The sequence below is a fragment of the Stegastes partitus genome, unplaced genomic scaffold (genome assembly GCF_000690725.1).
Source record: "Stegastes partitus isolate 25-593 unplaced genomic scaffold, Stegastes_partitus-1.0.2 Scaffold1713, whole genome shotgun sequence".
In the NCBI taxonomy this organism is placed as follows: Eukaryota; Metazoa; Chordata; class Actinopteri; family Pomacentridae; genus Stegastes; species Stegastes partitus.
Window position 1 is genome coordinate 119,903 of NW_007579444.1, and position 15,399 is coordinate 135,301.

Consider the following 15,399-nt stretch of genomic DNA (forward strand, 5'->3'; position numbering starts at 1 on the left):
GAGGAATCTAAACCATCATGAGTTTTTGTATTATTGGTTTAGCACTGATTGCAGTTTCATGTACGAGGCATGTGAACCCATACGAGGTATGTCAGAAAGGTTCCTGGGGCCTCATTTATCATCAGTGCGTAGAAAAGGTTCTTTACTCTGTTGTACAAATGAAATTTAGACTGTGCGGAAGTACAAAAAAAATCTGTATTTATCAAACGTGTACGTGGGTCATACGCACATCCGTGTTGATAAATCCCACAAGTTCTTAACCACCATGCTTGTGCATGTTCAGGATAATTTGCCTTCAGGAATGCCTCCAATTAATCATATACGGCAACAACATGCCTCTTTATAAAACAAGTGAATATTCCCCCCCACCTTCAACCATCATGGCAAAGAGGGCGACAAAGAGCGAACTTTTTGGAAACTGAAATTTAGGTAAGTGTCAGCGAGGCATATGATAACCAGTAAAAATTGTTTGGTGAAATTTTGGGCAACAGCGTTTGATAGTGACAAATGTGCATCGCAAATTACTTGAACGTTGATTGAATTAAACCCTTTTCGATTAACATAATTAAATTTATTTAGTGATGCTGCTTTGATTGCGATGTGGGTGCAGTCTGTGGCTCCAATTATGTTTGGGGATCTAGCGATGGTGTGAAGTCCTTGTTTAATTTCGGTTCATTTGGGGTTGGCTGTAAGCTGGATGTAGACTGGGGTCAGGGGAGTTATGGCATCCAACACTGCCGGCATGATCCTGCTCAGTGGTGGCTGGAAATGCCACATATGTCTCCAACCTCCCGCTGGAATATGTCGGTGGTCAAAATCCCTGAATGCTTTTTATTTCTATTTTCAACTGACAACCACATCAGCAGACGCACCTCTAACTTACTAGTACTGTAACTATCTACACTTGCAAAGGAACTCATCGTCATGTAAAAATGCTCAGCTCTGATATGTATGTCTGTGAGCTGCAGTAGCTGCCACCCAAGTACAGAAAGAAGAGCAGCAGATTAATCTTTGAAAGAGAGTTCCATCTGAATTTGAGAGTGTTGGTAATCCTTACAGAAAAAACTATTTTTTTAAGAGGACATGTTCGAAAAGATTGTGAAGATATCTCACCTCTCCTTTTGCAATAATAAAGAAGGTGTTCCCCTCTTCACCCTCTCGAATAATGTACTCCCCTTTCTCAAAGTAGTCCTGGAAAGACAAATGTTAGTCAATCACTTTTTCATTTAGACACAACCTGAATTATTTAGTCAGATACAGCTGCTGTACAGAATTAGATAAAAAGATGATTATCAGCAACAAACAAAGAGTTGAAGTAGGTGAAGTACTCACCACTTCAAGACAATCAACAATCTTGGCCAGTTTCTCCTCCGGCAGTTCACGGAGCAGTGACACACTTGCAGAAAAAAAAATACAAACATTCAGTACAAATGTTGACACAGTTGCTGGTTAATTAGCATTAATTACTGTAAATGGTACAGCAAGCAGTGTTTTTAGAGGTAACAGCAAACACACTTTAAATGTTAGAAGTCAATGATTGGCATTATTAAAGCCGTACTTACTGAGTTATTTTAGTCTTAATTCTTATTAACAACTTTTCAATTGTGACATTATTGACATTTATAGAATAATTGAATTTAAATTAATGAGTATCTGTGCTTGCACGCCCAGTATGTTCATCTTCTGCCTGTATGGGTTAAATGTGGACTATAAGAAGAATGTAAGATCGTGCTGGTTTCAAACATTAAAATATCTGTAGACCCCTGTATAAGACCTATTTTTGCTCAGGTTTAAAACTCAGATCTGAATGCAGCCTGTGCACTGCATTTTTAAAACCTAACTCAACCAAACATGACTGATAATTTCACATTAGAAGTCCACCTGATATTTGGAGGTATATCATTGCTTTATTTCTCCTATTAAAGATGTTAATTCTGAAAAGAGATTGTTGATGTTTACCAAGCTACATTTGTCTTAGATTTACCGTTTATCTTGCTCCTACTGTCCCCAGTCTACAATTCTCCCCCTTTTCTCCATGCCCTTTTCCCTTTTACAGAGCCAGGGCTGTGTACATACTCCAGATTTGTTTTCAGAGCAGACACAGAATGGGCAGACTGAAGACCATGAGGACACATTTGCTCAATTTGAATGAAACTATATTGGCCTAGAAGTGCACACTACCTCCAGTTACCTGTGCTCCTACCAACCTGTACATCCAGCCATCCATTATCTATATACCGCTTAATAAACACATGTTTGTGAATGCTGCAAATATTCTCCAAATAGTAAAGACATTTGATGTGGTGTATCTATTTTATCTTTTTGGTGGAGTGCACTGAGCTTTCAGGACCACTGTAGTCTCAGTAAACAGCCTGTGTTCATGAGACTGGCAGCTGACCAACTTTCTCTGATGCTGTGTTTGCACTGAAAACAACAGAGGCAGCAACATCTGCTTCTGTTGATGAATTGATTGTTATTTTCTGTGATTATTATCCATCCATCCGTTATCTATACACCGCTTAATCCTCACTAGGGTTGCTGGGGGGCTGGAACCTATCCCACCGAACTCAGGGCGAAGGCAGGGGACACCCTGGACAGGTTGCCAGTCTATAACAGGGCTACACTTAGAGACAGACAACCTCAACATGTTTTTGGACTGTGGGAGGAAGCCGGAGAACCCTCAGAGAACCCACGCTGTACAGGGAGAACATGTAAACTCCATGCAGAAGGATACCGCGCGTCCTAACCGGGACGTAACCAGGAGCCCTCTAGCTGCGAGGAGACGGTGCTAACCACCAAGCCAACGCGCAGCCCTGTGATTATTATATTACTGATTATTATTAAAACATAAAGCTTCCAGCTTCTGCATTTACATCATGTCATAGTGACATGATTCTCTAAAAAAGCAGGAGTGTTATTACATGAGTAAGAGCCTGTTTGTGACTGCACACTTGTGAGCACTAACCCAAATGTTACAGTAATATTAAGAGTACACACAAACATTTGACCACAGTCTTATCCCATGCTAAGAACAGATCTTAAACTGCAAAGACTAAATTCAGCAGCCTGTTAAATCTGAACTAGTTTGGAGGATCTTCCCAACCTCTTCACAACACCTGATGTTGAGAGAAGACACACAGACTCTGTGAGTTATTTTGTACCTGCGTAGAAAACTGAAGTACTCTTCATGTCTGGCCTGTATGGTCCGCATCATGATGGTCTGGAAGGTCTGGCGGTCCAGGGCCCAGATGTGAGACTGAGGCACAGCTGGATGAGAGTGGAACAATTAATGGCTTATTACTCTCCAGTCACTGTGGGCACAATTAAGGGTCCTTCTCAATAAAGTGGGTAATTTTATGGTACATTGAGTAACAGAGCGTCATATACCACAGTTTAGAAAACAAACAGATAATTTAGCAAAGAATTATGGTAAGATTTCCAATCTCCTTTTCATTAGGCTCTTAATATCGTTGGCATGTTCTGCCAAAATGCAAAAAATGTACATTTACAAGAAAAATATTTGTCAACACCAATCTATTACACTGAGCATAGATTTTTGTAAGCAAGAAAATATCAGCAAAGTATTATACAATATGTAATATATGAATGAGTAATTTAGGAGTATTAAAAGTACTTAATAACCCCCTTTGTGAACACTCGTCTGCTCATATATGAATTTAATTTCATTTATTTATTTATTTCAACAGGGACCATGCATTTTCACATAGAAAACATCTGATGTATTGCATATAGAGTGTATAGAATTAAGCTGCTCGTATACCACACAGCTAGGAGTTACCGCTGATATAGATATACCTGTTATAGATACACAAGATAATAAGTATAAGATACATGTATGTAATCCCAAAGGTGATATGTATCAAGAACTATGATTACTTTGGACTTGTTTAAGGGGAATATTGCCTTCTCTCACCTTTAACCGTGGCTGTTCTCTTACAGTTGTACAGTATGGCTAGTTCTCCAAATGCTGTACCAGGATGCATCTCACCCAGCAGCTTCCCATTCTGGATGACCTCCAGCAAGCCCTCTGTGTGAGGAAAAAACAAAAAAAGCTCAAACTCATTTTATCAGCTACATTTTTTTTATTTATTTGTATAGGTTTTAGAAGATCTTTGTCATTACAAGATAAGTAAAACTTTTCAAAATAGTGGCAGTGTGCTATGTTAGTGTTGTCTTCTTTTTTTTTTGTACATCATTTATGTATGGGATTTCTGTCAACCAATCCCAGTCACCTTGGGTTACACCCAGGCAATGGTGCTCTGTGACATAGTGATGGGGGAACTGCTTTGCTGGAACATTTAAATGCAGGGAGGCAAGTACTGTCATTCACCAAATTATCAAACAGGGTTGCCCAAGTGCGTGATTCATATCTTTAGCGAAACTTGCATATAGGTTGCTGCTCTGGGGTTGTTGTTGTTGTTATGTTCTGTGGTCATTTTGAACTGGGTAACACAGGAATTGAATAGGAGGGGAAAGCCAAATGAAATGCATAGTGGAAACTGCAGACTTACACAAAGTCTACATTTGGTGAGTCACACTATAAGTAGAGTTACAACCTGTATGATTAAGAAACATTACATCTATGACCTTTGCATACACAGTCATGGAAAAAAAATATTAGACCACCTTCTTCAATTTCTTGTTCATTTTAATGCCTGGTACAACTAAAGGTATATTTGTTTTGACAAATATAGCATATAGAATAGAATAGAATATATCTTTACTGTAATTGTAACATGTACAACGAAAATCAAGTGCAAACCTGAATCAGTGCAAAAATAAAAGGAACCAAAATGCTGTAAAAAAGATAAGACAATATCATACAATATAATTATTATACTACAAAACGCATTACAGACAAACCCAACAGACATCTACGTGCAACAGTTATTGCACAATCTCTTAAAGTGAGCTTCACTTTATGTTTGTCAAGTCAAGCCATGTCAGCTTTATTGTCAGTTCTGCCATATGTAGAACATACATGCAAAATGAACATAGAAAAAAAAGTATAAAAATGGTGCCTCTGTAAAAGGTGCACATGATGGGGACTGGGGCTCTGGCTCTTCTCAGTTTGTGGAGGAAGTACAGATGTTGTTGAGCCTTCCTGGCCAGTGATGCAGTGTTGTCAGTCCAGGAGAGGTCCTCCATGGAACCCAGGAACTTGGTGCGCTCTCCTGAAGTCCACAACACTCTCTTTCGTCTTATCTACATTCAGAGAGAGATTGTTGTCTCTGCACCACATGGCCAGGCGGCTCACCTCGCTCCTGTAGTTTGTTCATCACTGTTGCTGATGTGAACCCCTTACTGTTGTGTCATCTGCTTGATGAAGAGGCTGGAGCTGTAACTCGGTGTGCAGTCGTGGGTCAGCAGAGTGAAGAGGAGGGGCGTTAGTACACATCCTTGGGGGGACCTTGTGTTCACTGTGATGGTGCTGGATGTGTTGCTGCCGACCCATACTGCTTGTGGTCTTCCTGCCAAGAAGTCCAACAGCCAGTTGCATATCAAGGTACTGAGCCCCAGCCGGTCCAGTCTGTAAATGAGCTGTTGTGAAATGTTTGTGTTGAATGCTGAACTGAAGTCAATGAACAGCATTCTGAGATATGTGTCCTTCATGTCCAGATGAGTGAGGGCTGAGTGCAGGGCAGTGGAAATAGCATCATCGGTTGAATGGTTGGACTGATATGCAAACTTGTAGGGGTCCAGGGAGGAGGGGATGACAGATTTGATGTGCTGCATGACTAGCTGTTTGAAGCGCTTCATGAGGATGGGGTAAGTGCAACCAGACGGTAGTTACTGAAGCAGCAGGGGGACTTCTTTTTTGGGAGCAGGATGATGGTGGTGGCCTTGAAGCACGTGGGAACAGCATGACTCAGTGAGATGTTGAAGATGTCCGTGAAGACATCTGTGAGTTCAGCTGCACAGTCTCTCAGTACTCGACCAGGGATGCTGTCTGGGCCTTGAGCTTTGCGTGCGTTCATCCTGCTAAGGGATCTCCTCACACTCACTGGGGACAGTGTCATCACCTGGTCACCAGGAGGGGGTGGGGTCTTGCATGCAGGGGTGTTGTTTTGTGTTTCAAAGCGAGCGAAGAAGCTGTTCAGTTGATTCAGCAGAGAGGTGGAGCTGCCACAGGTCTGCAGTGTGGGCTTTTAGTCCGTAATGATCTGCATTCCCCACCACAGACTCCAGGTGTCTCTGCTGTCACTGAAGCGGTGGGCTATCCTCCTGGAGAACTGCCTCTTAGCCTCTCTGATGCCGCGTGAAGGTTGGTCCGAGCTGTCCTCAGGCCTGCCTCATCTCCAGCTCTGAAGGCAGCACTAAGAACCTTCAGGAGCCTGTAGACCTCCTCTGTCAGCCATGGCTTCTGATTGGCCCGGACAATGATGGTCTTGGTGTCCGTAACATCATCAACACACTTGGTGATGTAGGAAGTGATGGATAATACAAATGAATGAATTATTTTATAGCAGCATTTAATGCATTGATGATGAGATAAAAACTATTTTTCAGACCTTGTTCTCATGCATCTGTATTTTCTGCCTGATGGCAGCAGTTCAGCAGATTGTGGTCCGGGTGCAATGGGTCCTTCAGTATGTCTTAGGCTTTCCTGAGGCAGTGAAAGCTGTGTAGTTCTTTTAGAGAGGGGAGAGAACAGCCTATGATTTTCTAGGTGACCTTTGTGACCCGCTGGAGCACTTTCCTCTGTGCGACTGTGCAGCTGGGGAACCACACACAGATACAGTAAGTCGTGATGCTCCTCACTTGAGCAGTTATAGATACCAGCAGTTTCTTGGGGGGTGTTGTTGTTCCTGAGGACCCTCAGGAAGTAAAGTCTCTGCTGGGCCTTCTTCACTTGCTCAACTGTGTTTGTGCCCTAGGTCAGGTCATCCCTGATGTAGACTCCCAGAAGACGGAAGTCCGACACTCTTTCCACACAGTTCCCACCTATGAATAAAGGCTGAATGTCCTTTTTCTTTGTCCTGAAGTCCACAATTAGCTCTTTAGTCTTGGCAGTGTTCAGAAGCAAGTTGTTGTCGCTGCACCACACCGTCAACTGATCTACCTCTTCTCTGTAGGCAGACTCATCCTCCCCAGAGATGAGCCCCACCACTGTTGTGTTGTCAGCAAATTTGACGATGGTGTTGCTCTGGTTGGCAGGGGTACAGTCGTAGATGTAGCTATAGAGCAGGGGACTCAGCACACAGCCCTATGGAGAGCCAGTGCTGAGACTGAGTGGGGTGGAGATGTGATGGCACACTCTGACCGTCCGAATGCGGTCTGACAGGAAGTCCTTTATTCAAAGGCAGGTGGAGTGGAAGGCCCATATCTATCAGTTTGGACACCAGTCTCTGGGGGAGGATAGTACTAATAGCAGAGCCAAAGTCTATGAAGAGATCCCCTGCTGCTCCAGGTGGGACAATGCAGCATGGAGAGCTGTAGCCACAGAATCTTCAGTAGACCTGTTAGTCCTATAAAGAAACTGGTGGAAGTCAAAGGTGGAAGTGATGAATGATGTGATATGACTTCGGATCAGTTTCTCAAAGCACTTCATCACCACAGGGGTGAGAGCTACTGGCCTGTAGTCACCAGGGCCAGAGATTGTTGTTTTTTTGGGTAGAGGGACTATGGTGGAGGACTTTAGGTAGCGGTCTCTGAAAGGCATTGATTGAAGATCCTGCAAAAGACCCTAGCCAGCTGGTCCACATATTCCTTCAGCACACATCCTGGGACACCATCAGGTCCAGCTGCCTTCCTTGGATTCGCCTCCCACAGCGTCTCCCTCACCTTACACTCCTCCACCATGAGGCTGGAGTTGTTGTGGACCGCTGGATGTGGAATAGCAGCCTCAGGTGACCTCACCTCAAAGCGGGAGTGATTGAGTCCGGCTGGAGTGGCATCAAGTGAAAATTGGATTCATCACTGAAGAGAACCTTCGCCTAATCATCAACAGTCCAATCCTTGTGATCCCCAGCAATGAGTAACCAGGCTTTCCTCTGCCTTTCGTTGATGAAGGGTTTCTTCTGTGCCCTGTTTGACTTCAAACCAGCTTCACAAAGTCAGTTGAACTGTCCTTGCCAAACTTGTTTAATTTGATCACCCTGGAAGGTCACAATAGTTGGGAGGCTTACTGGTAACCTTGTATTTGTAAACAACATAAGTTTAGTTTTTTTTTCTGAGTTTAAGACCAGTTTTATACACTGCAGACAAGACTGAACAACATTGAAGGCTGATCATAAATATTCAAAAGCCAATGTGACAGAAGTAGAGCAGCAATAAATAATTGTATCATCGGCATAAAAATGATACAAGGCATTTGGCAAGTTAACACACAGATTATTTATGTGGATTGTAAATAATACAGGTCATGCCTTCTTGGAGGAAAAACTAATTCTTGGTGGTAACATCTGATGAAATTAACTTTTTCCACTGTGTTAAATTTTTGAATTTCTAGACCAGCGATTATAGCGTGACCTAATATCTAACAATTTTTTAGCTTCTCAGCGTTTTCTGCTGAGCTGACCTGCCAGCACGTAGAGATAGTTTCCAGCTTCTCCCTCCTGGATGACCAGTTGTCCCTCAGTGTAAACCTTCTCATACATACAGTCCACCATCTCCCTCATGTGCTGTGGCTCCAGCTTCTTTAGAAAGTCATTGTTCATGATGGCATTGTTGATGAGCTTTCTGGTGCTGGGATGAAAAGAAGCAGAATCAAACAGTGTCAAGGCAAGGCAAATTCGTTACTAGAGCCTAATACATTCGTATTGTGCGTTTTCAGATTTGAGTTAAAATCACAAAAAATCATGACTCTCAAGGCTAGGGGGTAGAAGCAAAAAGTGAGCTTTACCTCAAAAAGATTGTTAAAAGGTTACACATAACAAGCAGGCAAACCAAACACTGGGAGTAGGCAGAGGCAGAATCCAGATCACAGGCTAGGTCCAAAAAGCCATCATGGCGCAAACCAAGCAAAAAAACACTGGAAAGCAATGGCACAAGGCACAAAGACAATGTGGCAAATGTGAAATGGTGGACCAAGTGTGTGAATACTAAAGAATAGATTAGTGAAGTGTATTTGGTGGAGCAGAGAGGTGGGGAAGATCAGGTGATACAAAATGCAGGAAAGCATGCCAGGTGGGGGTGGCTCATCTGAAGACCCAAGAGTTAGATTGCAAACCAGACTAAATGAATGACTGAGATGAATCAATAACAATTCATAGTCTGGACAATATAGAACACCCTTAAAAAATCAGATATTTCAACAAAAGGTCATATGCTCTACCGATATATTTGTGCAGTTTTCCCAATTCCCTTGCATTGCCATTGCTTAAACATTATCATATTTATCTAAGAATGTATTTTCAAGGCATAAACCAACTGCTAACCTCATGGTAGGCAAATCTGAATGCCCCGGATCAGAGGTGTATACATTTTTAATAACTAATGTGATGCAATCAGTGCTATCAATATAAATACTATTATATCAGATATACTTGTTGTACCAATAAAATTTTGCAACTATATTTGTTAGGTTTCAGCCACTGCACTGATTTTAGCTATTTCAATTTATTCAGCAGATTTCTCTGAGTGTGTGTTTGTGTGTGTCCCTGATTACCACATCACACAGATGATGAGCTGTTGCATTCAGTGAAAAGGAGGATGCTGATTGGGTATGAAACCAGTTGGAAAGCATAGGTTGTGTAATTAAAGCAGTAATGACCCAGACCATGCATTTAGATCCTGTAGCCTTTTGTTTCCCTCCATGTCTTTCTATTATTCTGCCATGCTAATAAAGCCTTTTAGATCTGGGAGGTATTACAAAAGCCTGCCAAAGCTCCTGTGTCCTGCTGCCAATTATTTTCTGTTTGTGTTGATCACAGCTGATCACTATTTGAATGACAGTAAAACAGCTTTCTGAGTAACTGAAGAACTGATTGATTTCTGTCGAGGAAAGAGTTTTCGTGTAAGAAATAGTTGTTTGACATTTTCTCCTGTGTCTTGCTACCTTGCAAGCAAACAGTGACTCCTATTTTTAGGCAGAAAAATAAAACTATATGAAATGAGCCTAGTAATATGCCAAGCCAACATGAAAAGTGTTTTTAGTGTGGAGGTCCATGCCTTAGTAAATAATCAGTCAGTTAGATGTCCTGATGATGTAATGTCATGTTATTGGAGGTGATATAAAGCAGTGGTATCATGCATGCTTCTGTCACAGAGATGATGTGTTGCAATAATATGTCAACATTGTGTCATATAGTTTCTGTGTCATATGAACTCAGGTGTGGGAAATGCACCCAAGAAATCAAAGTTTGTATACCGATGTAAACACTGTGGTACTGTCTGTTAGCAGCTATCAAAGCAAACCATGCAACAAAGTATGATGAAAACCGTAAAGGCAACAAGTAGCTGAATTTTCTGATTAGGTGATGAATACAGTGTAATATCTGTTATCTCAAAAGCATGAGATAACATTTTATTGTTAATGTGAGATCTACAATTATTAAGATATTTCGTTTTTTTCTTGAGTGCAATGTGTTTGTGCGACAGTGAGTTGGATGTCCAGTATGTAGTCTTTCATTTGGCTTTGCCAAGTCAAAACAAGAATGTATAAATAATAATGTGTGAGAAAGGCTTCCAGTATAATTAATGGGTTTTTTTCCACATTGTAATCAATTACAACTATTATCTCTTTACAGGTAACCTAATGTGATTTAAACCAATCACATCTATTACATGAGGCAGGAGCATTGGAGAGGAATGGCACATCCAACAGGTCCAAAACAGATTCCTGAACACTGTCTAGGCAAATGAGATGCTTGATTTGAAGGTCTAAGACTGAAATGTTGCACTAATAAATTTGCAAGTACCTAATGTACCTTTCAAGTGTACAGAGGGGTGTTACATAGAGAAACCATACATTTTGTAAGTGTCCTTTTAACTCACTGTGAGTTTTTACGAATGGCCTTTGCTGTGGAGATGTGTGATGGTCTGAACCCTCCGCAGAAGTTGTCTGAGGTGGGCTCAGCAGAAACACCTTCTTTTGCTTTAAGTCGGCGGTGGACCTCCACGGCCACTCTGTGGAAGCGACTTGGACCCTGGTTGATGATGCTGAAGCGGCAGCAGCTGCGGCGACACATGACTGTTGGAGAAAGGCCCAAGCCGTTGTTGTAGCCAATAGCATCCTGGAGCTTGTCAATCTGGGAAATCTTGGCCTCCAGTTCCTTCTGGAGATGCTGTATGTGAAGCTCCTGGGCTTGAAACTCCTGGTCCCGATGTGCCAGCTCCCCCTCTAGGTGGATAATGCGCAACCTGAAGATGAGATTGAATTCTGTTACTGAATAGACAAAAAGGCAGCCTCACAAAGATGATGGTACGCAACCACAGTCTTCACTTGAAGCCACAAGTACATACATATTAGAACAATCAATTAACTAATGGGATCGTGTGGAAGCAAACATGACCCCAAAATTCCTTATTGTTTTTTTTTTTCAGTTGATTCTGATTCCGGACAAATATGCATTTAGAGAATCCAGCAGCTGTTTTACATGTTCTTTGTGAGATCTTCTGGCTTTTGAAGTTGAATATTTGTCCTGGAAAACCTTTGTGTGTTCATAGCTGCAGTGTCAACTCAGCTGAGGCAATTATATGAGACTTTCTCTTCAGTCCGAACTTCATTTGGTTTCACTCTACTCTCACGATATGACTGCTGCACTGTTCTAAAGGCATTAGTCTAATATTTCCTGGTTCTGAATTTAAATGACGTAAATAAATACATGGCAAAAAAACTAATTCCTCATCGACAGCAGCCTCAGCTTCAACAGTAGAGCAGATGTTTTCACCAAAGCCATGCAATATCAAAGTAAAAATGCTGATCTGAACTAAACCTCCAGCTGCTGCACCATCATGTTACTGTGACAATAAGACAAACAGACAAACTTCTTTATCATCCTGTCTGTGGTTAAGGATTGAAAGAGTGACACAGCACTGATATCAAACTGGAAATTACACAATTGTGCTGCACAAATTTAATCCAGCAAACTATTATTGAAAAAAATCAGGCTATTGTACTGGCATAATGTAGTGTAGCCTTAGAGTATATTTTAACTGCCTTTGAATTCTACACTAACGTAACCAAGAAACAGACATTCAGCAGCTTGAACCAACACTACGTCTTGTATCTGCTTAGACTAGACTGACTTGGAGTGGCAGGCAGTTTCATCTAAATGCATAACTTCCAGGAAGGAGCATTGGTTGCATTTTGAAGCTAACTAAGCAAAAAAAAAAAAAAAAAAAGTTGTCTAAATGCTATCAGAAATTCAGAAATGCTAATCATATAGCAGAAGATACAAATTTTGTTAATGTTCATTACACATACTGCTACAGTGGCAGGTACAATATTCTGTGCACATACGTATCTCTGTAAAACACAATACAGGCTGTACAATATGTGGATTCTAACCTGAGGCTGTCTTTATCCAGGCCAGGAGGATCTGTGTGGATGGAGGCCGGGCAGCTGTTTTCCTCAGCCTGTGGGGCTTTTATCGAACCGTTGCCCATGGCCAGGCATTGACTGGCCACCATAGGAATGGCCTTCAGGTTAAACTCAACTCAGCACAGTGACAGTCTGAGAGGAAGAGCTGTGGCTGGACAAGGTGCTCCTCCTTCTTTCATGCTTTGTTTAATAAAAGCTACAGTGTTCCACCGAAATAAAAATCACACAGACTTCATATTCACTCATCAATTAATTATGATTCTTTACATGAAATAGTAACCTGTCAAACAGTCTTAGGTTGGCTGAATCCTGGCACAAATACTGCTACCATAAATCATCATTTACACATACTCAGTGAACACAGATTAACAAAATGTCACACTTGTATAACCCAAATGTTGAAAATTTGCATCATTACCTTTTTCAGCTGTCAGTTATCTTTACACAAGTCTGAAATAAGTCTCTCTCTAAATCTATATACCAAAACAGAGAACATTTACTTACAGAGTGCAGCTGACGAGTGTGTTCAAATGCATCCCCAGGTCCAGGAACACTGATCATATGATACTGTCTTGTCCTGTTTTTAGAATTCAGCGGTGTCCTTTTCGGTTGCCATCCACAAGCACAATGACACTTATCTCTGCTGGGAGGGATCTCTTATGGTTCCCAACAAGTGGATGGGCTGATGAAATGGAAGTGTTTGGCAACCCCTGGTGGCCTTATTGCACGGTGATGGATAGAGAAAGAGAGACTTTTAAGGTCTTTAGTCTATAATAAATGTCAAACTAGTTTACTCCCTGTAAAGCTACCAGCAGTCCTTGTATGCACATCACCTCCTCTGAAACACATCAAGGTCATTTACAAAAATATAGTTTGCATACTCAGGCCTCAGGGCCACAGGAACAACCCTCCACCTGCTATGTCTTCCTGTGGCCATATGAACCAAAACACACCAAAAATGTATTTTTTTTGTCAGCATGCACAATCACTCAAAGATACACATTCTGGTGTGATTACAGACAACAGACCATGAGAAAGGAAATGACACAACACAACAGCAAACATCAGTGGTGCTGATGGTTTCATTTATTCCCAAGCACAGTATCAGAGGCACAATTCCAGCATCACATTCAGCGCTAATGCAGGAAATAGTCTGGCCTTATATAGGGAGCTAAAATGTAAGGGTGTGGAGGTCGGAATGGCCGATTGTTACGCAGCAAATATTCTTCCATGCAGAAAGATGGAGTTCACATCCTATACCTTATCAGTAGTTGATTTGCAATAGGCAGATCAGCCCACCACAATAACATAGGGTAAATTCCATCCATCCATCCATCCATCCATCCATTATCTATACACCGCTTAATCCTCACTAGGGTGGCGGGACGGCTGGAGTCTATCCCAGCTGACTCAGGGTGAAGGCAGGAGACACCCTGGACAGGTCACCAGTCTATCACAGGGCCACGCTTAGAGACAGACAACCAAGCACACTCACATTCACACCTACAGACAATTTAGAATCACCAATTAACCTGGACTGTGTGGGAGGAAGCCGGAGAACCCAGAGAGAACCCACGCTGCATGGGGAGAACATGCAAACACCACACAGAAAGATCACAGGTGTCCTCACCGGGACGCGAACTGGCGACCTTCCTGCTGCGAGGCAACGATGCTAACCACCTTGCAGCACCATAGGGTAAACTACACCTTTTAAAATGTTTCACTCAGGGACACCACTCAGATCTTTTAAATCAGGTGAGAGATATTGATCAGGAATATTTCAGATATCAAATATTTATAAAATGTATCAAATCATTGACCTCCAGTTCCCAAACAAAGAAATACACGGTACAACAGATGATAATTATACAGAAAAAAATGTATTAACTACCGCTACAAACAAACAAGACAACAATGACATAGCAAACAACAGGCAGTGAATGAATGAGCAAACTATTTCATTAACAGTGATTGTCACTGGAAGCAGCTAGTAGAGCTGTGATCAATTGAGAGTCACTTTGGAACTGAGAATCAGTTGTAATTTCTAAATTCAACTATTTAGCTCAAACACAATCATACTTGCATAACTTTGTAGAAGCTGTAGGATCAACATGTGAGGTCAGGAGGAGGGAGAGGGCTTCAGCACAATGTATTGCTGTTAAGATCATCTGGAAGAGGCGGTTCAGTGACGCAGAGACAGGACGGCACTTTTATCAATTTATAGTTTAAGTGAAAAAGAGCCCAAGTAAATATACTCAGGGTCAAAGATCATAGTTACAAACAAACTGTTTGCCTTGTTGTTTGCCCGTTGCCTTGTAAAAGTTTAAGTAAGAAAGCTGATACTCAACAAAAAAACAAACTCAGACTCAAAACAAAAGAACTAAAAACTCATCATAAAAGAATGAGGAGCCCAAGAAAATGTAGCAAAGAACTGTCGTTGCACTTCAGTGACTTCATTTTTATACAGAAAGTTTTGGAGCCAAATAATTCAAATCAGCATCTAACCAATCATGGGTGGGTTCATCCCAAGAGCTGGCCTTGAGCTTCACTGTCCAGGAGAAGTCAGAGGTCATAGGCCAGTAGCTTTAGAAATTAATCTGAGGTCATTTCAGTCCTTCAATATCTAAGATCACGACACATCTAAAATCCCACTAAACATAAGATTCAAGTGATATCAAACATGATATGTTTATCTCATACGTTTCCTGAGATAGAAATAAAAGGTGTAAACATGCCTGTAAACTGTGGAATTTCAGGATACATCAAAGTAGACTTCTAATATAATGAGAACACAAGCTTATACAGTCAATAATAAGCATAATAATATAATATATATATCATAATAATCATGCTGTATATGCTTAGAATAAGAGTCTTTCTGTGTTTTCATG

At 41.4% G+C, this 15,399-nt stretch overlaps 1 protein-coding gene across 1 annotated transcript in view; it reads right to left on the bottom strand.

Moving 5' to 3' along the window:
* Window positions 1–12,573, bottom strand: part of prkg2l (protein kinase cGMP-dependent 2, like) — a 29,534-nt gene extending 16,961 nt beyond the window's left edge. Inside the window, exons 1-7 of the mRNA XM_008301788.1 lie at window positions 12,476–12,573; window positions 10,960–11,325; window positions 8,543–8,709; window positions 3,935–4,048; window positions 3,162–3,267; window positions 1,333–1,396; window positions 1,114–1,191 (exon numbers count right to left, since the gene is read on the bottom strand). Coding sequence (XP_008300010.1) covers window positions 1,114–1,191; window positions 1,333–1,396; window positions 3,162–3,267; window positions 3,935–4,048; window positions 8,543–8,709; window positions 10,960–11,325; window positions 12,476–12,573 — 993 coding nt within the window. The remainder of the gene's footprint in view (window positions 1–1,113; window positions 1,192–1,332; window positions 1,397–3,161; window positions 3,268–3,934; window positions 4,049–8,542; window positions 8,710–10,959; window positions 11,326–12,475) is intronic.
* Window positions 12,574–15,399: the final 2,826 nt, after the last annotated feature.